At 36.4% G+C, this 25,997-nt stretch overlaps 3 protein-coding genes across 3 annotated transcripts; all 3 read right to left on the bottom strand.

The window, feature by feature from the left end:
- Positions 1-1,702: 1,702 nt before the first annotated feature.
- Positions 1,703-2,635, bottom strand: LOC125146558 (olfactory receptor 8I2). Its single transcript, XM_047823266.1, has one exon. The coding sequence runs from the start codon at positions 2,633-2,635 to the stop codon at positions 1,703-1,705; it is 933 nt and encodes a 310-aa protein (XP_047679222.1).
- A 13,793-nt stretch (positions 2,636-16,428) lies between these two features.
- LOC125146557 (olfactory receptor 1052-like) lies at positions 16,429-17,476 on the bottom strand. Its single transcript, XM_047823265.1, has one exon. The coding sequence runs from the start codon at positions 17,434-17,436 to the stop codon at positions 16,429-16,431; it is 1,008 nt and encodes a 335-aa protein (XP_047679221.1). The 5' UTR covers positions 17,437-17,476.
- A 6,810-nt stretch (positions 17,477-24,286) lies between these two features.
- LOC125177268 (olfactory receptor 1052-like) lies at positions 24,287-25,237 on the bottom strand. Its single transcript, XM_047879423.1, has one exon. The coding sequence runs from the start codon at positions 25,223-25,225 to the stop codon at positions 24,287-24,289; it is 939 nt and encodes a 312-aa protein (XP_047735379.1). The 5' UTR covers positions 25,226-25,237.
- Positions 25,238-25,997: the final 760 nt, after the last annotated feature.

The raw sequence follows: 25,997 nt of genomic DNA, 5'->3' as shown, positions 1-25,997 counted from the left end.
GTGATGTGTGACCTATGAGAAGCCCCTCCAACTTACGCCAATTATTTAAAATTATTTATACCAAGTATAATTCAGAGTGTATTTATTTATACATCCTAACTGTTGAAGGAAAAAAAGCCCTTTGAAAAGAAGTATATCTGCTAGTCATTATGCCAGTTTTAATTTATAAATAAGCCATGTTTTTTGAAAGAATTCTAGAAATGGAACTTTCTACTAATGTTGTTGAATATCAATATGCACGTGACCATCTGACTTCTACCAAAGAAAGACACAAACAGGAGACAAGCAGAATCTACCCCCTCTATGCATCCATCACTGTACAGGACACAGAAAGCAAAGAAAGTATTTACTTACATGTTGTGCATATGATACGTTTCCTAAATGTGGAGAGCACAGATATGAATAAGTAAACTCTGCTCTAAAAGAGCTTACATTCCTGTTGGCCAGAAAGAAATATTATTAATCACACACATGTTCTTGTAAAACAGCTTCATCAAATTTATCTTCAGTCCCTTTGGGCATATATTTTATTTTTTTATTTTTTTATTTCTTTTAAGTTTATTATTTGTTTTCAGAGAGAGAGAGAGAGAAAGCACGGTGGGGGAGGGGCAGAGAGAATCTCAAGTAGGTTCTGCACTCTCAGGGCAAAGCCCAATGTGGGCCTGGGACCCAGGAACCCTGAGATCACGACTTTGAACTGAAGTCAGATGCTTAACCGACTAAGCCACCGAGACATCCCTCAATGTATATTTTAATTTTTTAGTGTTTATTTATTTTTGAGAGAGAGAGCATGAGTGGATGAGGGGAAGAGAGAGAGAGCGGGGTGGGGGGGGCAGGGAGACAGGGGATCTGAGGTGGTCTCCACACTGACAGGAGTGAGCCCAATGCAAAGCTCGAACTCACGAACCTTGAGATCATGATCTGAGCTGACGTTGGACGCTCAACGGATTGAGCAACCCAGGCATCCTTCAACGTATTTTTTAAAAGTGGTTGCCAGCGACTTTGACTACTGCTCGGTGACTTATGCACAACAAAGGCAGTACTGAAGGACATGTACTTTCCAGTGGTCATTTGTAACAGTGCCTGAGGGAGTCCATTAAACGGAGTCCCTTTTCAAGGAAAAACAAAATAAAAGCCCAGTTTCTCCTTTTAATACCATAGACTTCACCGAGAATGTCTGCCTGATTTGGAAAGACAAGAATCTTTGTAATATACTTCCAAATGACTCAGGAATTGTGCTACAGCTGCTGCTTTATCAACACACACAGGCATTTAAATGTTTACCAAATGTTTGAAGTTTGGGAGGCACATTATGGTTTTTTTGAAATAAAACTCTGCTGTGTTTGAGTTTAAGACCATACTCCGCCACATAGACATCAATGCTCACGTTTAACTATGTGGCCAAATGAATTCACATATCAAGAGATTGCCTATATCACCCAGTGTCCGTTGACATTGTATTTGCAACTCACTGTGTAGACAGTATATATAATCTATATGCTGAAACGAATTCCTCGTGCGCTGATTCAGTACTCTGCATAAACAAATAAAATAATATTTTGCTTCCCAAATTTCAAGACTCTAAGTTATGATTTAGTTTGCGTAAGCCTTTTGGGTTCATTTTCCGATTTTCCTGATTGTTGCGGTAATTGAATGCCTGAAACCACCCAGGTGAGTTTTAATTGTAACATGCACAGATTTGTCATGAAAAAAGTTTTCTATGCATGACTCTCAGGAGAGCATTTTTCACATCTCTGTTCCTCAGACTATAGATCAGTGGATTCAACATCGGAATGACGATGGTATAGAATACGGACGCCACCTGTGCCTGGGTCAGGGATGATGTGTTATCAGGCTGCAAATACGTGACAATCAGGGACCCATAGAAGATAGTGACGCCCATGAGGTGGGAAGCACAGGTGGAAAAGGCCTTCTGTCTGCCTGCTGCAGACTGGATCTTGAGAATGGCCGAGATGATGGCAACGTAAGTGACTGTGATGATGAGCAGAGAGCTAAGAAGGGTGGTCCCAGCTAAGACAAAGATCACCATTTCTGTGCTGAACGCATCCGCACAAGACAGGGCCAAAAGAGCTGTGGTATCACAGAAGAAATGATTGATGCTGGAATCACAGAATGCCAAGCTGCTTATCACACAGACGGATATCAGAGAATTCGTGAAGCCTATTGCATATGGCATGACTCCCAGCCCGTTGCACACTTTCCGGGACATTACCACTGAGTACAATAAGGGATTGCAGATTGCTACGTAGCGGTCATAGGCCATTGATCCCAAAAGAAAACACTCACTACACACCAAACCCACAAAAAAGTACATCTGAACAAAGCAGGCAACAAAAGAGATGGTTTTCTGTTTGGATTGGAAATTTACCAGCGCCTTGGGTGTTACAGTGGAAGAATAAAATATGTCAATAAATGCTAAGTTGCTAAGAAAAAAGTACATAGGTGTGCGAAGATGAGAGTCAATTCTGATTAACATGATCAGCCCAAGGTTCCCCAGAACAGTGAACAGATAAATAAAGAGGAACATTAAGAAAAGACTGACTTGTAGTTCCGGGTGATTTGCAAATCCAGAGAGGATGAAGAGAGTGATCTCAGTGAAATTGTTCCCAGTCATTTTTATCAACTCAGGCCTTTTACCTTACCTGCTGAAAAGCAGAAACAAAAGTCAGAAAAGAATTCAAGCTTAAAGACTTAGTACCCAGAGTTGACCTAGACTCCAATAATGAGAGGGTCAAAGATGCCAGAATGATTTTGGAAGAGATTCTTCCTGGAATATACTACCATCTACTCCAGTCTACCGTTGGGCCCCAAATCATACATTTTGCAACTTACCTACTGGAATCAATTATATGATGCTCTTAGAGAATATAAAGACTATTTAGGAAAGAAAGTTCTATAATTTGTGAATTCAGTGATACCTTTGTGTGACAGTTTTAATTTGTCAACACCTAACAGATACTTTAAAGGGTCATTATAGGAGCTTAACAAGATCTTATATGAGCACACCTAATAGTTTCTTGTAGTCAATAAAGCTTTGCTAAATTTTTTAAAGAAAACATATATATATATATATATATACATATACACACAGATATATAGATATATATACACACACATATATATTCGTGTATATATATATGAAAAATCCTGCTTACTTTACATGTTAATGATAAAATTCTTTACACCTTTTTTGTCACATACCCTTTCTATTGGTGAGTAAAGAAAGACCAAACATGAGAGTTAATCTATAACATAGCCAAATTGTTTTGTGCATGCGCTCAGCAAACGTGTTTGCTCCTAAATAAAGCACATGGTTATCTGTGACATCAGGCAGCACAAAATTCATTGCCAAAAACAGTAGTTTCCAAGTCAAAAATAGAAAGGCTAAAAATAGTAAAATAAATGTGATTTACAACCAAGTATTAAAACACAAGGTGATCTTACTAGAAATTAGAGAAGTTATTTGCCTAATTCAGGTGACATAAATATGATGGTTAATGCAAGTTTGTTTCAGATGTTTAACACTCCACCCGAGTGATCCAAAGGGACTTGATGTTGTATTAAGGAGACTTGATCATTTAGTGTCTCCCACCCTCTCGAGGGTGCCTATTCATCACCAATCCATTTAACAAGCATTTAATCAATGAAGGCATTTTTTCTGGCCTTTCATTACAGGCACTTTAGTTTTCTTCTTGTTTATTTATTTATTTTGAGACAGAGAAATCGAGAAAGCAGGATAGAGGGGCAGAGGGAGAAAGAATCTCAAACGTGCTCTGCCCTGCCATTGCTGAGCCCGACGCAGGGCTCAACCCCACAAACTGAGATCATGACCCGAGATGAAATCAAGTCAGAAGCTCAACTGACAGAGTCACCCAGGCACCCCTGGAGGCACTTTTCTTAAGGTTTACTGAAAGATGCAGTCACGTAAAAAGAGGAAGAGAAAGGTTTTCAGTGTGAAAAACACGTGCACACATTTTCAGAAAGAAGATAAGATTAGACTTAACCTGAGATTTAGTCATCCAAACGAAGCCTCTTTCGGTCATCTTCCTGTGATTTTGAGGTTTATTATCAGATGACAGGAAGAGAAGACATCATTCAATATTCACCAAATTCACCATTAGTTTTTGACATATATTTCCCTTATTTGCAGTTCTGGATCTCATGAATTGTTAATGCGACAGCTTTCATCTGTTGCTGTGGTTTAGCACAGAGCTCTATTTCCTATATAATGGAACTCTATTAATATTATGAAGTTGATGAAAAAAATTGCTGGTGTTGAGGAGAGTTCTGGGTAATGTCTCTATTATCTTTCATTGATAGAATGGAAATGACACCCAAGTTAACTACAATAACTATTTATTTTCATGTGCCTTGTTGAGAATTAATATCTCTTGCTTTAGCTCAAAGCTAGATTCACATTCAGGATTTGTGTTGTTCTTCCTGTATTTCTAATGCAGTCCCAGGACAAAGAATTTTCTTCGGAAATGTAGTGTGTTAACACTCTTCTTATAGCAACATCTCTTCCCAAATCTCAAACTCATATCATAAAGGAATTGATCAATTAGCATCTTTGATCTCTTGAGATTTGCATTTTAATTGTACCCAAAGGCTTATTCTTAATTTTCCTGGGATACATTTCCAATGGAAATGTTCAGAAATACATACCCCTTCCTTTTGTGTATTTCACTTTAAATGGCAATGGATATACTGAAAAATATAATTGATATAGTTTTGAAAGTCATTTTTTATATTATTAGCATTTATATAATATATACATAATACATAATATATACACAATACATGTTTATAGAATATAAATCATATATAATAATATATACATACAGAATATAGGAAAAATATATTCTATTCATATATTTTCTATATAAAATCTATTTTATTATAAAATATGTTCTAATCATATATTTTATCTACTCAAATAAAATATATTGAGGGGTACCTGGGTGGCTCAGTTGGTTAAGCAGCTGACTTCAGTTCAGGTTATGATCTCATGGTTCGTGAGTTCAAGCCCCACCTTGGGCTCTATGCTGATAGGTCAGAACCTGGAGCCTGCTTTGACTTCTGTCTCCCTCTCTCTCTCTGTCCCTCCCCACTCACACTCTGTCTCTCTTTCTCAAAAAAAAAAAATAAATAAACATTAAAAAATTGTTAAAAAATATATTGAAAAAATATTTTATATATAATATATTCATATAGAATATATAGTATGGTATCATGATATATGATGTTACATGATTATATGATATATAATATATAATTCATATGATGTGATAAAATATAATATATAATCATATGTTATATATCATGCCACATATATGATATTATAAGAATGCAATATATATGTATATGTAATACAACTATAATATAAGGTATATATAAAAAATATGTAAATATATGAAGATTTTCTAAAACACTGACCACCATGAAAATATATGAGATACATGATGTTAGAGAATATCAGATCACTGTTGCCTCCGCCTGGGCTTCTCAGACAACTCTCCCAGCAAGGAAAAGTGAGCTTTTCCTATCTACTGATTAAATGGTGTTATTATACATTGAAATTACATTACCGTGATGTCAACAAATCATCTATGTATTTTTTTAAGGTGTATTCATTTTTTCAGAGACAGAGACAGAGCACAAGCAGGGGAGGGGAGAGAGAGAGGGAGACACAGAATCCAAAGCAGGCTCTAGTCTCTGAGCTGTCAGCACAGAGCCCCTCACAGGGCTGGAACTCATGGACTGCAAGATCATGACCAGACCTGAAGTCAGCGCCTAACGGACTGAACCACCCAGGCACCACTATGTATTTATTTTTAATGCACGTACTCTGATTTTTTGCTGACTGTGCTCAATGATGCACACATGGAATCAGTAAGAATGAAAATGCCATCTAGGAAAATAGACAAGAAACCTGAAGTAAAAACTCAAACTCTACTCCCAGTTTCAGGAATGGCTGATAGGAACTCAATTCACATCATTATTCCATTTGTTGTCTGTTTACTGTTTTAAAGCCATTCCCTAGGCCACACCCCTAAAACATTTCTGGGTTAGTAGGATCAGACCCACAAAGGTAAATTTTTCAAAATGCATCAGGTCCGATGATGATTGACAAATATCAGGTTTGAAGGACCTCACAGACTCGTCTAAATTGTTTTTCTACTGGAATTGTCATCTCTTTTTGACTTATCTCTAAAAAGGGGTTAGAGGGCACCTGGGTGGCTGTCCGTTGAGCATCTGATTCTTGATTTTGGCTCAGGTCATGAGCTCATGGTAACTGGGTTGCAGATTCCACTTGGGATTCTCTTTCCTCCTCTCTCGGCCCCTCCTCTTCTCATGGTCTATCTCTCTCTCTCAAAAAATAAATGAATAAACTTAAAAAATACACTAAAAAATGAAGGGAGTTAGTATTACAATGATTCAACAAGATAGATTCTCCATTGGAAAGGGGATAAATGCCTCTCTAATCCTGCTTTTCACACTAGAGATTTTTAAGAAGGAATAAAATCTACTATATATGTGCCATATCACTTACAGATGATCAGTAGACTCAGATATTTAGACAAAAGGAACAGAACAACATTTTTTATTTGCCCTATTATGTATCTTGAAAAAAATAAAACGTTGAAAGTCTTGGATTGTATACCTGAAATGTCAAATTTCTATCCATTCTCTTATTTTTTCAACACCCATCTATTAAGAAGCTATTAAATGACAGATACAGACAGGACTTGTTTTCTTGCACTTTACCATGCGTCACCAATATTGCATTTGTTTTTTTTTTGTTTTGGGTTTTTTTTTTTTTGGTGGGGGGGGTTGCCTGCAGATTGAAGGTTTGTGAAGACTCATTGTCAGCAAGACTGGAGGTGTCGTTTTTCAAATATCTTTTACTCACTTTGTGTCTCTTTGTCACATTTTGGTAATTTTTGCAATATTTCAAACTTTTCCTCATTATTGTGTTTGAATGGCCGTAATCTCATAATAAAGCTTTAATGCATGAGTACTTGCTTCTTATAAAATGAGCAAAGAAAATGTTTTCTTGAGATGGGATCTACTCCTAGTGAAAAAGCCATCAAGATTGTTGAAACGAAAAAAGACCTAAACTATCACATATGCTTAGTGGATAAAGCGGCGGGAGGCTTTGGGAGAAATGGCTCCAATTTTAAGGAAGTCCTACCGTAGGTAAAATGATATTAAAAAGAATCACACGCTACGCAGAAATTGTTTGTTAAAGGAAGAATCAATTGATGTAACAAACTTCATGTCGTCTCATTTTAAGAAATTGCCTCAGCCATCCAACCTTCAGCAACCATCACCCTGGTCAGTCAGCAGCCATCAATACTGAGACAAGACCCTCCAAAAAAATTACGACTCACTGAAAGCTCAGATGATGGTTAACATTTTTAGCAGTAAAGCACGTTTTACTCTTAATAGACTACAGCATAATGCAAACATAACTTTCATAGGCACTGGGAAACCAAAAAATTCATTTGACCCACTTCATTGCAGTGGTCTGGAACTGAATGCACAAGGTCTCTGAGGTGTGAATGAAAAGCTTATTCATTTATTTTTTGAGAGAGAGAGAGATAGACCATGAGAAGAGGAGGGGCAGAGAGAGGAGGAAAGAGAATCCCAAGTGGACTCTGGGATGTCCGCTTTGTGTATGATTGCAAAGATAAGAAGGATACTGCTGTTGCTTTTCCATTACTTAGAGTTAACTGCCTCTTTTGAGATTCAAAATTTGGCTCAGCTCTTTGGTAGTCTGATCTTTGGTGAGCCTAGAGGTGTAAGTATACTGGTTGCCAGTACATAACTGGCATAAGGTCTCTGGGTCACTATGGTGCAATCTAGACCATCATGCTGCCATTACTGTTACCTCTGTGTCGTCTCCTGAGATCTGTGACTGTCCCATTTTCTTTCCTTTTCTTTCACGACTGTGATATTTGTCAAGATTACTCATCAAGTATTTTGTACAATATCCCTGCATGTAAGTTTACATGATATTTTTCTCATGATGAAATTGAGGTAATTGATTATGGGGAAAAGTGCCAGAGAGGTGATATGCATGCCTTTTCATCTTCTCCAAGGATACATGATGTCGCTGAGTGATATTACCAGTGATTTAAACTCGATCATTTACTTAACATAGTGTCTGCCTGCCTTTTTCACTATAAATTTAGGATTTTTCTTTGTAGTTTATGTATACTTGGGGAAGTTAATTTAGGGTATGCAAATATTCCATTTATTCTTTTCAGCACCCATCAATATGTTGCCTCTATCTATTATTACTGTGGTGTTTTTGTGGCAAATTTCCATGTTCCCATTCTTTCAACTATTTTATTTTATTTCATTTTTTTATTTTTATTTTTTTATGTTATGTTATTTTATTATTTTACTTTATTTTATTTATTTTGGTGAAAAAATTTAGATTTAGATTTAGCCTGCTGGACTCAATTTAGATAAACCCAATTTTGTTGTCAACATCCAAAGTGTCATACTTGGGAGCCAGTGGAACACACGCCTTCTTCTTTCCATCCAGCCTAATCAGGGTGTTGACCTTGGCCATGTCAATGTGGTAAAACTTCTTCAAAGCCTGTTGGACCTGGTACTTGTTGGCCTTGGCATCCACAATGAGCACAGGTGTGTTGTCTTCTATTTTCTTCATGGCTGACTCCATCTATCGTCAGGGGGAACTTAATGATGGCCTAGTGGTCAAGCTTGTTTCTCCTGGGGGTGCTTTTTAGAGGATATCTGGGCTGCCTTCAGTACCTTGGATCCTGGAAAGGTACGTGACCTGCAGATCTTTTTTGTGTGACTGTGGACACTTTTCAGTACCACTTTCTTGGCCTTCAAAGCCTTTGCTTTGGCTGTGGCTTTTTGAGGGGGATGAGCTTCCTTCTTCAGCTTCAGCCATCTGCATGAAAGGGCCTTCAAACATATATATATATATTTAATTTTTCTTAATGTTTATTTATTTCTGAGAGAGAGGCAGAATGCAAACAGGGGAGGGCAGAGAGAGAGAGAGAGGGAGACACAGAATCCAAAGCAGGTTCCAGGCTCTAAGCTATCAGCACAGAGCCTGACTCAGGGCTCGAACCCACGAACCATGAGATCATGACCTCAGACGAAGTTGGCTCTCAACACCCTGAGCCACGCAGGTGCCCGGATATTTTAACTGAAATGATTCTGTAAGGAAGAGTTGTTCTTTCTTCTTTATGTATTTATTTGGTTAGATAGTTGTACGAATATGTACTCGGAATTATTTTCCTTTGGGTTATCCAACACCCCCTTCATTTATTTTATTGCTCAAATAGCTCTGCTAATGGAACCATTACTGAATTAGTTTCTGTGCACTTTGCTCTTTGGTCTTTGGTCATGCTCTTGTCTTTTTGTTTTGTTTTGTTTTGTTTTGTTTTGTTTTGTGTTTGTTTTTTCACCTCTTAAATCTGGCAGCACAGTATATTCCAGGCTCATCTTCTATTTTCCCAGACTCAGCTCTAGAAACAACTACCTCTCCAAGGATCCTTGCCATCTTTTACGGGAGGATGGTATTTGGAAACCTGAATCTGGACCACAGATTCTATTTTTGTGTGTGCACCCATGTTTTTCCCTTGAGAATATGTCACACATATTTTCAATGCTTTTAAATGTCCAAGTCTTTGTAATTATAACTTTTCAAAAGAAGATGGTGCTGTAGTTTGAAACGTTTAGATTTGGGAGTCATAATTCTGAGTTTGTGTCTTGAAATACTATTTACTGCCTTTATGACCATGTGAAAATTTTGTAATGTCTTTAATCTTCAGCATCCATCATCTTCAAAGTGACAATAGTACAATGGTCGAACCTTCCTCATGGTTTTTGAAAATAAAACTAAGTATCATATATATATATATATATATATATATATATATATAGTGCAAGATATTATGTTATAATACGTATGTTATAATATTGAAGATAGACTAGGTATTCAATTGACATCTGTTTCATGTCTTTAATATAAATGAAATTTGCAATAATCTATTATATCTATACACCCATGTCTATTAAGCTGTTTCTTTCACCATTGGACATTTACATTCATCATGATATCTCTTTAAAAAAATAATAATTAAGAATGCACATTAATTTGTTTCCTTCAGTTAAATAACCTGAAGCGTTACTACTTTCTGTGACCTATCACTGGGAGGCGTTCTAGAGTGGTCTGGAAAATTTTAATTTCCATGAGCTTTGTCCCTGATCATCAGTGTCATAATAACCTTGCCTCCATTAATCATTTACATCTCCTCAAGCTCCATATATAATAAAGCTCAATAGCTTTATAAATCAGAAGTTATTTTATTAGGTATTTATTTAGTTACTATGCATCAAGAAAACTTCCTTATATTTTTGCTTACTATTTATATGCACACCACTTTATATGTTTTTGAGAACCTGACTCCTATAAATAGCTAATTTTTTTTTAAAGTATACTAGATGGAAAAACTTCTAATTTAAAACTTATCTTTATTTACTCCTTAATATCAAACATGCCATTATCACACAGGTAAAAAAGAAAAACACTCTGAAATAATTAACACCCTGATTTATTAAACAAGTCACTATTGTGTACCTACTATGTAGTAATCACTATCAGAAATCCTGAAACTATCCCAAAAGTCCTTGAATAAGACGCAGTCTTTTCCTCACAGGATTAAACAGTTCAGAAGAGGAATCAGAAGTGAAAACAAAAGTTCACAATCCACTGTTACAATACAGTGCACAATGATAGAACAATGGAGGAAATAATCTAATTTTCTCAAGGATATTATCAAGAAAATCTTGGGAAATATGAGAATTCTTGCTCTTGGCCCTTGAGAATGATTAAAGAGAAGTATAAACAGTTCAGGGAATTTGGACTTCCTACTAAGATAAGAGAACATATGTGACATTAAGGAAAGAATTATGACCAACGTGTGTTTCTGAGATAAGAATAGAAACACACTGAAGGTAAAGTGGCAATGGAAGAAGTCAGAAGGCTATTTCAATAGTTAGGATTCAAGAACATAGGGCCTGAACTGAGACAGCAGTGCTGATGATTAATGAAGAAGAGAAAACTTGTTTTACAGGTATTTGGGAACCAGAGTCAACAATACTTAATCCAATATGAGAGAACAGAACTGAAATTCAGACAGTCACTAATTACACAATGAGTAATGAGCCCAAATGCATTTATAGTATATAGTTGCATTTTCTTCTCTTCAGTACTTGGCTTTTTCACCAGAACAGATTACAATGGCCGATTCAATTAGAAATTTCTATGATTCTGAAAGAACATGGCACCAAAGAAAAGACCATTTTCAGCTCTTTGAAATTCATAAGTTATAAACTATTTAATATCCATCAGCAGAATTCCTCATTGTTCAAAATGACACTTGGAGGCCAATACACATACCATTAATCTGGTACTTAAAATGCTCCCTACAAATTCTTACCAAATTGTTGTCCTCTTTGGCTTGAATCTTCTAAGCAATCTTTATTCTCTTGCATCTCATCTGATCTCAGGATATCATATATTGCAAAGCCTCATTATGTTGAGTTGAAATGTATTTCCACACAGCTTCTAAGAAGTCAGGGTAGCATTAAAGATACATTTCTTTGATTTTCAAATGCATTTAGTTCAAATGTTTTTTTTTTAATTCTTATAATTGTGTTCCTTCAAACCCTGTAAGACATACCTAATTTCTTCTTTTTATGACATTTCTCCAATAATGAATAATGAGGCAATTATAATGGGTGTCCTCTTTTAATTTTTAATTCATCAGGATGATATGCTTTCCCCTACGAAAGCACTTAAACAAATTGGAACATTGAAATATGTGATAGTCACACCTACATATATTAATTTAGGATTGTTTGACCACTGTGGATTAAAGTAGAACTTAACACCTTAATACCTTAATTTTACCATACAGTGTATCTATCTCTGTATAGGCAGGGAAACAGATTTGTAGACATATTTAGATATATAGATATAGATATAGATACAGATATAGATTAGATATAGATATAGTTACATATTATTATCAGCATTGCACTGAGGTTTTTTTTATTTTTTTAATTTTATTTTTTTTTCAATATATGAAGTTTATTGTCAAATTTGTTTCCATACAACACCCAGTGCTCATCCCAAAAGGCACCCTCCTCAATACCCATCACCCACCCCCCCCTCCCTCCCACCCCCCATCAACCCTCAGTTTGTTCTCAGTTTTTAAGAGTCTCTTATGCTTTGGCTCTCTCCCACTCTAACCTCCTTTTTTTTTTTTCCTTCCCCTCCCCCATGGGTTTCTGTTAAGTTTCTCAGAATCCACCTAAGAGTGAAAACATATGGTATCTGTCTTTCTCTGTATGGCTTATTTCACTTAACATAACACTCTCCAGTTCCATCCATGTTGCTACAAAGGGCCATATTTCATTCTTTCTCATTGCCATGTAGTACTCCATTGTGTATATAAACCACAATTTCTTTATCCATTCATCAGTTGATGGACATTTAGGCTCTTTCCATAATTTGGCTATTAACAGAGGCATTTAATAACAATAAAATCAAACACATATCTTCAGACTGGCTATACGTCTACAGAAATAAACTATGTTCAATCACATGCCATAAAAGTATACTAAATTACTGGCTTAATTTTAAAAAGCATAAATATATTGCCAGAAACAAGATCATCACAAAGTGCAGAAGTAGATGAGGCAAACTTCAGGGTGAACTTTGCTTAAGGTAGTTTACTGATTGTTCGAGGAACTATCATTGTAGATAACTAAGGTCTCACTGGATCTGAGAAGTTAATTTTTGTTGTTCTTTTATATATCAGCCTTAAACTATCAGGAAAATTCACCCTACCAATTTATAACTTTTGTAAGAAATATTTAAATACATCTGGGTTCTTTGTGGTTTCAATGGTATTCTTAAACAGTCCCTCTCTCTGCAACTTTATAATATTTCAGAATGCCAATTTCCTTTATCCTATCCCTTCCATTTGATTTAATATGTTCCGGTTTATTGACTTTGGTTCAATGACCATATTTTCAAGTCCCTTTTTTTTAGTAAAAAGAACAAAGGAAACTTAATGTCCTCATATTGCTTCTCATGAAATCAATCGATAATTTGGGGAAAGAAAAGCACGATCACTCATTGTATCTTCATTAATTTTCAGATTATTGGTTTTGACTTCCTATTTATGAGATTTTATTATGCAGAGCATTTATTATTTATTTCTATAAAGCTATAATAACTCAAATTTTAAATAAATATAATTGTATTGATGAAGGAATTAGGTTGCATACAAGTCTCTTGGAAAGTCATTTAGGATAGTATCAAAATAAGGTTTTTTCTATGAATTTTCCAAAGTAATTTATTGAGACGAATCCAATTACAAAAATAAAGATTTATACACAAACTTTTTAATTATTATCTCAATTTCTTTGTAAAACATATAAACTTTAAGCATATGACACCGGGAGATGGATATTTAGTAGGGCCGACATTGAATGAAATTTTAGTCTGTAATTATGGGATATCCAGAAAACTGCTTGCCATTGCCTAAAATCTTCCTTCCTTGGTAATAGTTTTACAATTGGAAGTTTGATTTTTTAAGGTTTATTTATTTATTTTTGAGAGAGAGAGTTAACAGGGGAGGGGCAGAGAGAGAGTGAGAGAGGGAGAATCCCAGGCACTGACAGTATAGAGCCCAGTGCAGGGTCCCAGCTCAGGAACCGCGAGATCATGACCTGAGCCAAAGTCAAGAGTCTGACACTTATCCAACTGAGCCACTCAGGCATCCTTATTGGAAGTTTATTTATAACAACAACAGTGATTAGTTATATTTTGGAAAATGGATAGCTATTATGTTAAAATATATGACAGTGGGATTATTCTGGAAAGAAATATGGGCCATATAGAAGCAGTAAAATAAAATTTGCTTTAACACATTATATTACATATTTACCTAAATTTGACTATTCAGAAATAAGAAAAAAAACTCCATAAGTTAATAGGTTTTAGCAGGAAAAATTTACTGGCATGAGCTAAATATCATTCCATTTGATAAACATTCTCATAAACTCAAAACCATTGTTAGCTACATACTGCGAAAGTGCCGTTAACCAAAGTTATGCTTGCTTTCTTAGCAATTGTGGTTTTAACAATGATACCGGACAGTTTCTGATCCATGTCTGAGTAAGCAGAACAATAAACACTATATGCAATGAGGAACACATATAATACCAACAGTCATTTTGTTTAAAAAACTCAGCATTTTCAACTGGCTGTACTCTTTTGTGGAAGTTTCCTAAGGGCTGATTTTTTTTTTTAATTTTTTTTTCAACGTTTTTTATTTATTTTTGGGACAGAGAGAAACAGAGCATGAACGGGGGAGGGGAAGAGAGAGAGGGAGACACAGCATCGGAAACAGGCTCCAGGCTCCGAGCCATCAGCCCAGAGCCTGACGCGGGGCTCGAACTCAGGGACTCGAACTCACGGACCGCGAGATCGTGACCTGGCTGAAGTCGGACGCTTAACCGACTGCGCCACCCAGGCGCCCCCCTAAGGGCTGATTTTAAGTGAATCCAATGTACTCTGATATGACAGAATCCCTTTGCATTGCCATTTTGGTACTTCTTTTAAACAACTGGGAGAAATGGAATCGCCATAAAAAAGAAGTCTGTGGAATTATTATTTTTTTTTTGTCATTTTAACGTTTATTTACTTTTGAGAGAGAGAGAGACAGAGGCATAAGCGGGGGAGGGGCAGAGAGAGGGAGACCCAGAATCTGAAGCAGGCTCCAGGCTCTGAGGTGTCAGCACAGAACCTGATGCAGGGCTCAAACTCACAGACTGTGAGATCATGACCTGAGCTAAAGTCGGACACCTAACCGACTGAGCCACCCAGGAGCCCCACCTGTGGAATTATTTTTTAAGGTAAATATTCAAATTGTAATGGTTCTAGGCAAAAATGGCGTACAAAATGTGTATAGGAACTTCTATTTGTTTATGTAAAATGGGAGGAGGCCTGTGTACAAGTATATGGATATATGTATACTTGATTTTTTTTTTAATTAGGGAGAAAGAGAGAGAGAGAAGAGAGGAGGAGAGGGTCTGAGGGAGAGAGAGAATCCTAAGTAGGCTCCACACTCAGCATGGAGGCCCGACACAGGGTTGACTCCCAGGAGCTGTGGTGAAATCAAGAGTGGGACTTTCAATGGACTAAGCCACCCTGGTGCCATGTATGCTTGTGTGCTTGGATTCTACGTCTCAAATGTTCATCTTGTCTGAGCTTGGGTGAGCTTTCAACTCCATTGGTCCTTTGTCGTCTCATCTGTAAAACAGGGCAGCTCCTCTAGAGTCGTAAAGAATAAGGAAGTCTCCGGCATTCTTTGCAATGGATTTTACTGAGTTAGTAGAGATTCAAAATAATAATTTGGGAGGGGCGCCTGGGTGGCTCAGTCGGTTAAGTGGCCAACTTTGGCTCAGGTCATGATCTCATGGCTGGTGAGTTAGAGCCCCACGTCTCACTCTGCTCTGACAGCTGGGAGCCTGGACCCTGCTTTGGATTCTGTGTCTCTGTCTCTCTCTGCCCCTCCCTGCTCATGCTCTCTCTTTCTCTCTCAATAATAAACTTAAAAAAATACATTAAAATTAAAAAAAATAATTTGTGAATGTAAGGGATCCAAATTAAATAGTGACATAAACTTACTTTAAACTGGAGACACTTAGGATTCAATAGATGCACAAAGAGGCTTTTGCAGAACTTCTCTTATCTGATTTAAGGCAGGAATTTTGAGAGTGAGGCTGCCTATAACTGCTCTCTCCCCGGGGGGGGGGGGAGGGGGGGGTTGTCTGACAAGAAAGAAGACTGAGGAGACCACTTGCCCCTTGGTAAACAATATCACAAAATTTATCTCTCATTTTTTCCCTCAAAAGCCATTTTATTCTTCCCATAGAAGCATTTCCTCTGCTAAATTAAGTATATAAACCCCACCTCTAATTACTGAGCAAGCCACTTTTTTGTGTGTGCATCTTATATACATACGAGGAAACTTTGTCTATTCACCTGATAGTCTGTCGCCTGTCAGTTTAGTTCACAGGTCCTCAAACAGTAAACCTAAGAGGACAGAGGAAATGTCTTCCTTATCAGACAGAATGTATTGCATATGTATATGTTCATATGTGCATAATACATAATACATATATAATATATGTCTGTGTGTTTCCAAAAGCCAATAATGAATATATACTTTGAAAACACCATTTTTTTCCTCCAACAAGTCTCACAGGTATTAAACAATGCACCTGCCTATAGAATTAATAAACATTCCTTAAATGTCACTTCTTAAAAATTCATAGTCAGAGAGCAAATATTTTTCTCACAATAATTCTTTTCATTGCTTCGTTGGCCTCTGTGTTTCTCACACTGTATATCAGGAAATTTAGGATTGGCAGCAAAAGGGTGTAAAACATGGACAGGATTTTGGCTCTATCTGGTGCATAGCTGGAACTGCTTCCCAGATAAGTAAATATCACTGTTCCGTAGAAGAGAGTCACTACTGTTAGGTGAGATACACACGTGGAGAACGCTTTATATCTACTCCTTGTGGAGGGTGACTTCAGGACAGTGAGCAGGATTCCCACATAGGAACCAACCACCATCAGGAAGGTGGTCACCGATGTCATTCCAGAGAGGACGGTAAGTAAAATCTTGTTGTGTTGGGTGTCCGAACAGGACAGTTGAAAGAGCAGTGGGATGTCACAGAAGTAATGGTTGATGATGTTGGGCCCACAGAAAGACAGGCTGAGCAAGCCTCTCAGGTGGGTGAGTGAGCTGGCAGAACCTAGCAGGTAGCAAGCAGCCACCAAGTGGGTGCAGAACGTGGGGGTCATGAGGCCTTTGTAGTGAAGCGGGCGGCAAATGGCAACATAGCGGTCATAGGCCATGGCCGCCAGCAGGAAACATTCAGTGGTCAGGATCATGCTGACAAAGGAATACTGAAGGAGGCAACCGTGATAGGAGATGACTTTCTGTCCTGCTAGGTAATTCACCAACATTTTAGGAATAAAGACTGACGAATAGCAGAAATCCAAGAAAGCCAGCTGGCAAAGGAAAAAGTACTTGGGGGAATGGAGCTGGGCACTAGCCCAGATTATTGCTATAATCCAAACATTGCCCACCACGGTGACAAAATAAATGGAGAGAAACAGCACAAAAAGGACAGTATTCAGTTCAGGGTTATCGGTCAGCCCAAGGAGGATGAATTCAGTTACCACACTGACATTTCTGTTGGCCATCTGTGTGTCTCCCCAGTGGGGGCCCTGGAGGGAACAAGAGGGCAATGATAACAACCCGAATATATGCATTCAATCTACTAGTATGTTTAGAAAACTGAATGGTCTTAGTTAACAATCACAGTCCACGGGAAATTCAATTCTCACAACTGTGACAAGTCAGCCTGATAAGAGACTTGGGCTGAATCGAAGTCCCATCAGGGACTTTGATGTAAACTGGCATTATGCATCATAAGAACCCTGGAGAAATTAAGCCCCCTTGGAAAGCCTCATGGGAATGTTGGTTTAACAGAAAATTTAAGACATGGACCCTGGATAACAATATATTCCAGATTCTAGAACATAAGGCAAGGACCCCATATTGTAAGAAAAACATCCCTTAAAACAAACAAACAAACAAAACAAAACAAAACAAAACAAAAAACCCCTCAATATTAACAGATCAATTTCTGAGACATCTAACAAAATTATTGTCTATGATGTCTTTTTAACTTAGACAAGCAATACATGACACATGTTTCACAATAATATGCATATACTATATATATATATGATTAAATTTATAGATGGTCCATAAAAATGGAAAATGAGAAATTAGGGATGTCTAGCATAGAGAATTAAAAAAAAAATCAAACATTTTCTATCATAACATTACTTTTTGTTAAAACTCCCTTGTTGCAGGAAGTCATTCTTTGCTGTTCCAACAAATAACTTACCATTCTATTTTCTGATTTCCTAGAGTATTTATTATCCAATGGCTTGGATTAGTCCATATCAGATTTTTTTCATAAGATTGAATCAAGAAACTTTTCAATATGTTTTGATCCCTGCAGTCAACAGATTACAAGTCTAATTTCAAGGACCGTGAACATGTTTTTGGTTCATTAGGTCATAGGTTTTTATTGAGAAAAAGGTTATTAAATTAATTTTATCTTGGGCTTCATCATATACACCAGAATACATGAAAAATAAGATTATAATAGCAGATATATTAGGGACATATTTGATTAAATCTTTTTAAAGGAAAGTTTTCTTTACTGCAGAATTTATAGGAATATATAGTCCACTATTATATTTGGGGAGTTTGGGGAGAAGTAAATATAAAGCATGCTTCACGTTAATTTGACAGCTGAATTTATTTTCACTGAACAGTAATGGATATGGTATTCCACAATACAGGCTTTGAGAATATTTCCCTGGTGTTGAATAAAAAGTGAGAAAGACATAGGTTTGGATCTCTACCCTTTTCCCAGTGTGATGTAAAGTTATTTAGTAACAATTCAAATGTTGCAAACCTTGGGACAAGATTGCTTTGATCATGTCTACTTTACTGAAATGCCAGACGTGAAAAAAAACAACTAGTTCTTTTTGGCCACAAAACCTGTGATTTCACTTCTCAGCCTTAGTTTATAGCTTTACTACTGGTTTCTGTGAACCTTCCTCAGGAGGTAGTTGAAATAATTAAATAAGAAAATATGTTAAAACTGGCACACTCCCTAAATGTTTGCTGTAGAGTCAAAGTGAAACAAATAGCTAAAACAGAAACTGGACTATTGACACACTGGACAAATGGCTTTTGAAGGAAGTAATTTTTTGGATCTTTGATTTTTTGTTGTTTGTTTCATTTTGTTTAAATAGCTTTCGTTCCATTGACTTTGTTTTTAAGCAAACCAATTTGTTAATATGATGATGAGTTTCTTCTTATTTCACTGATTTCATGTTTGTTTCTTTGATTTTCATTTAATTTGCAGTAATTTTCATCTGGACTGCCTTTCACACCACTTTTCTAATGCTATAAAGCATTGAGTCTAAAAATTAGCTCTGGTTAAAGGGCCAAAAGTCACCACTCTCTTCCTCAGATCTAACACAATTCGACAGCTTGTAATAATCAAACTTAAATTTTAAAGAATGTCTTTAAATTCCCTTTTGTAATTTACATAGCTATATGTAATTCACATAGCTACACAGCTACCTGAGGAAATAGGGAATTAACCCACTAATTACTTAAGAGAGCCATTTGATGTGGCGATGGTCTCATTTTATCTCCGTTATCTCAATAATTGGAAGGGATTTGAAGCATGTGATTTTTTTTTGTCTTGCATTCATAGCATGTGTCAAGAGTTGCTGTTTTTGAAAACTAGAGAGGCATTTATAATTCCTTTGTTAAAACACAGAAATGTAACACCTACCTGGTGTTGAGAGGAAGCTTAGCCCTTTCTTTTAGTTTCCTGACTTGCATTTATATTTGGCTCAGGGTCTTTGGAGAATGGAATCCCCAATGATTCTGTGATACTACGTTTCATTAAAAGAGCAAAGAGAGACCAGGGGAAGCCAAGGTCCCAGCACTATCTTTCCAAATTGTAGCAATTCATGTATTTGCCCTTTCTCAGTTTTAGAGAAAGTCATCACCTAAATTTGTGTCTTACCTATATGAGCCTCATTATTAAAAATGAACACCATCGGTGTTTGTTATTATAATTTGCATAATATAGTTATGAATATTTTATGTATATCATTTTATAAAGAGTGCTAAGTTCCATTTGTTGATGACCATATGCTTCTATATACATACATTATATTTGGTAGCAGTTATGGAAAATATCCTATATTTCAATGTAAGGTAACTCAAGAGAAGCATAAGCAATCAGCAATCACTAGATAGAATTCAGGGGTGTGTGCATGTGTGTGTGTGTGTGTGTGTGTGTGTGTGTGTGTGTGTTCATACACCAGATTACACTTTAGTTAGGAGGGAATTTATCTCAAGTTTAACATTTTTGTCACTGTACTGGTTGAACATAAATGCAATTTCTAGAAATTCTAGGCAGGCTGCTATTTGGAGGATAGAATGAAAAATATAAAAGGTAGTAAATCACAGTGAAATGGTAGGCATTTACATATGATAAAAAAGGGAAAGGGGGAAAATAAGAATGAATAAGTCACTGATACAGGTCAAATGCATCCAAACCAATAAACACAGCTATATAAGAACAAGGTGGTGAAAATTTGCAGGAATTTTAAAATGAGACCAACAGACTACATAGTTAAAACAGACTGACACACAGGGAGTATTATAATTAATTTTACTAACAAGCGTATTTCTTTTTCTTTGGCAACTAAATATTAAGTAGGAGCCTCGTTGGAATGCTTTTTATGTATTAAATCCCAATATGTTCCAGGCACTTCACAACTATGATCTCTAACCATTATGTAATTTTATTTAATTGAATATTCTGATCCATATGCTTTACATTATACGTGGCCCAGCATATTTAAAGGAATTGTCTAAGTTTACACATTAGGAAATGGTTGAACAGTACCTTAATACAGTGATTTCCCGAAGTAAAACTTTGTGCTGCTTTTAGTATTTATTCTAGGCAGATTTTCAATATTGACAGACTAAAGAGTGAACATAAAAGTGATGGAATTGGAAACCATATTGCATGAAGAATAGTGGAAAATATAGGAAATTTCCAGTGTGAGAAAAATTAGACTCAGGACAGTATTGTAGCAAAAACTGAACATCTGAGCCACCTAAGAATAAAAAGTGAGAATTTATGAATTTTAAGACTTCATAAGATGTATTGAAGACTTGTTGATATTGGCTCTACAAAGAAAGGTGTTGCTCAAACTGAAAAAAAAAGGTTATATTTAATTGGTAAAATTGAATAACCTAGTTTATAGGAGAAAGATGATAGCCATTAGACCGTTTTTATAGGGTATTCTATATCAGATTAGGGTTTCATTGGGATGACAATATGAGCCTTAGGTATCCTTACTTCTGGGAGTTGCAATTTGTTCACAGGCCACATTTGACCAAAGGCAAATGAAAATTGTCATCAAAGCTGGGATCAATTATTGTGTTCACAGCACAAGACAAATCTCAGATCTTGGAAACCATAAATTCATCACACTGGTTTATGGGTCTCTTAACAAATAACAAACCTGACCATGGTGCCACTGTACCCATGACTGATCCAAATAGTGTCAGTAACTTATTTCCTTGATGAGTTACGCCAATTTCCAAGCTGCACACTCCAAACCTACACACATGAAATTAAATAATAATAATAATAATAATAATAATAATACATATTTAGTAGAGATTCTCTGTGAACTGAGAGGAAAGTTATGTTTGACAGACATCTGCTAAGTTCTGATTTCTCCAAGTGTTGATGTTGAGCAATAACCAGTTTTATAGATGGGGTAAAGGGACTGGAACTGAAAGTGCCCATTCTCAAATTTGTCCTGATATTTTACAGGAAAATTGATGGCATAGCATCAGATATTTCACTCATGAAGTCCTCATTTATTTCTTATTGACTAACTATATCAACCATTTAAGGACATTTGGAATCTGTTTAACTGAGTTGTATTTATTGATACACACATATATAGAGATCACTCAGGTATACATAGACAGTATATTACTCATTATATAAGGTATATTACCCATTATCTAGAATATATTACTCGTTTTCCAATCTTCGTTCAACAAATCTGTCACACACCCTTCATTTGCTTCACAATTTAGAAAATGGACTTTTTTCCCCCTTATTTTAGTATCCAGTGACTTTATAGTATAATATAGTTACAGTATATAATACAGTAACCTTTTGTTGAAGGTCAATATTAAACATAAACAAATATCCTAGATTTTTTTCTATAGAATGACTCCTCTCCCACACATACCCACATAGTATACTGTTATCTGCATTCTGGCCAGCCCCTTATTTTATGGGGAGATTATTTAACATATTAGTTTTGTCTTTCTGAGTTTTAAATATCTCGCCTGTATATCATTCCTTGTGTTTGATACTCTAGTGTATAAGATATTGAATGCTTTTGAAAAAATTGTGAAGCATGATATAAAATCAGATTTACCTAGCATTATAATTTGTTTTTATTTTTTCTGAAAACTAAAACTTGTCCTTCATGTATATGAATGCCTCTTATGTATAAATGTCACATATATGTAGCATTATGGGCCCCAATTTCAAATAATATATTCAATGATTTTGGAAAATCATAAAGGGCTCTACCAATGTTATATGATGTTCTTATTTTGTTGGTGGTGGTGCTATTATTTCATTCTGAAAAGCAACCTTTCCTCTGAATTTCTTTGCATGGATGTCTAATACAATGAGGATGTCAATTTGCTATCTTTCTTTTTTACACATTTCAATCTGATAACTTCACAAACATTGGAGCCATTCACTCATGAGTTTTGCTGTCATTGAGAGGAAAAAAATAAAAGCTTAATCTAGCTTTCCATGTAAAACCATGAATTCATACCTACAGAGGATTCAACTGTCTTAATTTGCTGATTAGCCTAGATGCCTCTTGTTATTTAAGTATTTAAAAGAATCTCAAAAAATTAAATATAAGTTTATTTGTAAATGAAGATATTTTCTAGAATACTGTTTTGTTTCCAGATAGAAGACTTTATAGCATTTTAGGGGAAGAGGTCACTATGGAACAATCAGTATCTATGGGCCTGATTTCATCATTATGCACTTACACAAATAATTTGAATCAAAGGGAAAACAATTGGCTTCATGTATTTTCTCTACCTGGAATACACAGCACAGGTGTTCCCCTGCATACAATACCTTCAGGGAATTTCTTGTTTAATATCTAAAGAAGATTTTGGAAAATCCTTAACGGAAAAAGGGAAATGAGTCTGATTTTTTAATGACTCCCTAGTTATCTTGGAAACCTTCTTTCCAAACAGGAAGTAAAACCTTTCAGAGTAAGTTTTCTGTGAGTATTAGTGACCCTTCCACAATGAGCAGTAGTAAAACAGTGGCATTTTTTTCCTGTTCAGATTCATACGTAGTAATGGAAACCAAGGCTGGGGATAGGGAAATAGTTCATAGTGACGACTACAAGTGAAATTGCACAGGCAATCTAGAACTCAAGTTCTCTCTCTCTTTTTTTAATGTTTATTTATTTGGAGAGAGAGAGAGAAAAAAAGAGAGATCAAGTGGGAAGGGGCAGAAAGAGAATCCCAAGCAGGCACTGCACTGAGTCAGCAAGGAGCCCGACTCGGGGGTCGATCTCACAAACCTGTGAGATCATGACCTGAGCCAAAATCGAGTCAGGTGATTAACTGACTGAGCCACAGGTCTCCCCAAGTTTTCTTTCTTACTATTTTTGAGTATCTACATTTGTTTTGAAAAACGTCTGGCTATAAATAATCCAAGCTAATTTTAGAAAATGCACATGCCAGGGGGCTCCTGGGTGGCTCAGTCGGTTAAGCATCCAACTTCAGGCTCAGGTCATGATCTCACAGTCCATGAGTTCAAATCCCTCATCAGGCTCTGTGAGACAGCTCCGAGCCTGGAGCTTGCTTCAGATTCTGTGTCTCCCTCTCTCTCTGCCCTTTCCTTGCTCATGCTCTGTCTCTCTTTCTCTCTCTGTCACTCAAAAATAAATAAACATTAAAAAAAAGAGAGAAAAGAAAATGCACATGCCAGGTTTGTGGATAATTCAAGTACCAATACTTTTTGCTTTGAAAGTTATTACTTATTTCTGTGCTTAATAGAAAGATGGAGTTAAGATATATTTTATGACTTATTAATCTTATGTTTGTATTTATCTATTTGTGTGTGTGTTTATGTGTCTGTATATCTATTTGTATGTACTCACTTCTACCCATATGCAGGAATGAAAGTGTCTTTAGTTGTCCAGTAATAAAAAGCCTAGATCTTACTATGGTTTTTAGGTTTGTTGACACAATAGCCAGACATATCTCTTATAACATGTAACATTCTTCTAGCCATTTTTCTTCTGCTATAAATCATAGGTTCCCATTAAGTAAAGTCTAGGATTCCTGTGGGCTCAAAACTTTAACAAATTCGAATAAACATTCTTATCCAGAGTGCCTCTTTGAATGCTATTTTGGGATGCAGAGGGTGTGAAATTAACAAGGGAAGTATTTCATTTCTATAGCCTTTTTCACGGCATCCTTTACTTCCTTATTCCTCAGGCTGTAAATCATTGGGTTTAACATAGGAATCACCAAGGTATAAAGCACAGACACCACCTTCTCTTGTTCTAAGGAATATTGGGAACTTGGTTGAATGTAACTAAAGCTTATAGAGCCATAGAATAAAGTCACGGCCGTTAGATGCGAAGCACAGGTAGAGAAGGCTTTTTGTCTTCCTGCTGCTGAGCGGATCCTCAGGATGGCGGCAACAATGAAGATGTAGGAGATCATCACAGTCAAGAAAGTGACGATGGCAATAATTCCAGAAAAGATTAAAAGCAACAGTTCATTCAGGGACGTGTCAGAACACGACAGCTTCAACAGTGGGGGAAGGTCACAGAAGAAGTGACTGATGATGTTTGGCCCACAGAAAGACAATTTCACCAAGCCAATTGTGTGTGTCAATGAGTTGATTAAGCCTCCTACACATGACCCAATGACCAGGACAACGCAAACTATTTTAGTCATCGCCACTGTATAAAGTAAAGGGTTCACGATGGCCACGTAACGGTCATAAGCCATTGCCGCCAGCAAGAAGCCCTCAGTGGTAAGGAGTGACACAAAGAAAAAATATTGCACGATGCATGCAGAGAATGAGATTGTCTCCCATTCAACAAAGAAGTTGAGCAGCATTTTCGGTGCAAAGACGGACGAATAACAGGCATCAACAAATGACAGGCAGCTAAGGAAATGATACATGGGTGTGTGGAGTTTGGGAGTTATTTGGATTAGAAAGAGCATTCCTAGATTCCCCACCAAAGATATGGTGTAGATCAGAAGGAACGGCATAAAGAGGACCACTTTTAGTTCAGGACGGTCTGTCAGTCCCAAAAGGATAAACTCTGTAACCAATGTCAAATTATCATCAGCCATGCGTGTGTTTCTTGGCACCTGTTAATGATAAGACTGGAATAAATTGAGAATAATCATGCCACACCATCAAGCCTATTTGAAATCCCTATCTGGCAACTTGAGCTGTTGATCTTTCTTTTCTGGCTGTTTTAACTAGAAGGTCTCTAATCTCTTCAAGGACTGTTTATTAGTTTATTTTTTAAGGAAATTCCATGAGCGAGAAAAGAAAACATTAGGGTCTTAGTTTCAGGACGCATTCAAGTGTTTATGTTTTTATGTGAAGAAAAGAAAAAAAACTAAAGTGAATTTTATTCTAAAATATGCAAAGCAAAGTCCAGTTAATAAAGCGTAATAAATAAGGTTAGAACTTTAATCTGTGGTCTCATTGAAGTTCTTTTAACCTTCTCACTTTGGGGGGCTCCTGAGTGGCTCAGTTGATTAAGCAACCAATTCTCAGTTTCACCTCGGGTCATGATCTCATGGTTTCATGAGTCTGAGCCCCAGGTCAGGCTCCATGCTGACAGTGAAGAGTCTGCTTGGGATTCTTTGTCTCCCTCTCTCTCTCTGCCCCTTCTTGACTTGCACTGTCTCTCTCAAAATAAATAAATAGAGCTTTAAAAAATTAAAAAAAAATAAACTTCTCGCTTTGGGTTTAATGGTAGCTAATGCCAAATACAATAAGATATAAGAATTAACTGTACTATACCATTTGAACTAAGAAATCCACTTAAGCCTTCACATTTAGTTCATGCTCCCACATTTTTTGTATGCTGGATGTGATGAATGATAAAGT

Source organism: Prionailurus viverrinus, chromosome D1 (assembly GCF_022837055.1).
Source record: "Prionailurus viverrinus isolate Anna chromosome D1, UM_Priviv_1.0, whole genome shotgun sequence".
Taxonomy (NCBI): domain Eukaryota; kingdom Metazoa; phylum Chordata; class Mammalia; order Carnivora; family Felidae; genus Prionailurus; species Prionailurus viverrinus.
This window is presented reverse-complemented; position numbering and strand designations above follow the sequence as displayed.

Coding starts and splice junctions, on each gene's coding strand:
- LOC125146558 (XM_047823266.1), bottom strand. CDS start 2,635: ATGACTGGGAACAATTTCACTGAGATCACTCTCTTCATCCTCTCTGGA.
- LOC125146557 (XM_047823265.1), bottom strand. CDS start 17,436: ATGCATATATTCGGGTTGTTATCATTGCCCTCTTGTTCCCTCCAGGGC.
- LOC125177268 (XM_047879423.1), bottom strand. CDS start 25,225: ATGGCTGATGATAATTTGACATTGGTTACAGAGTTTATCCTTTTGGGA.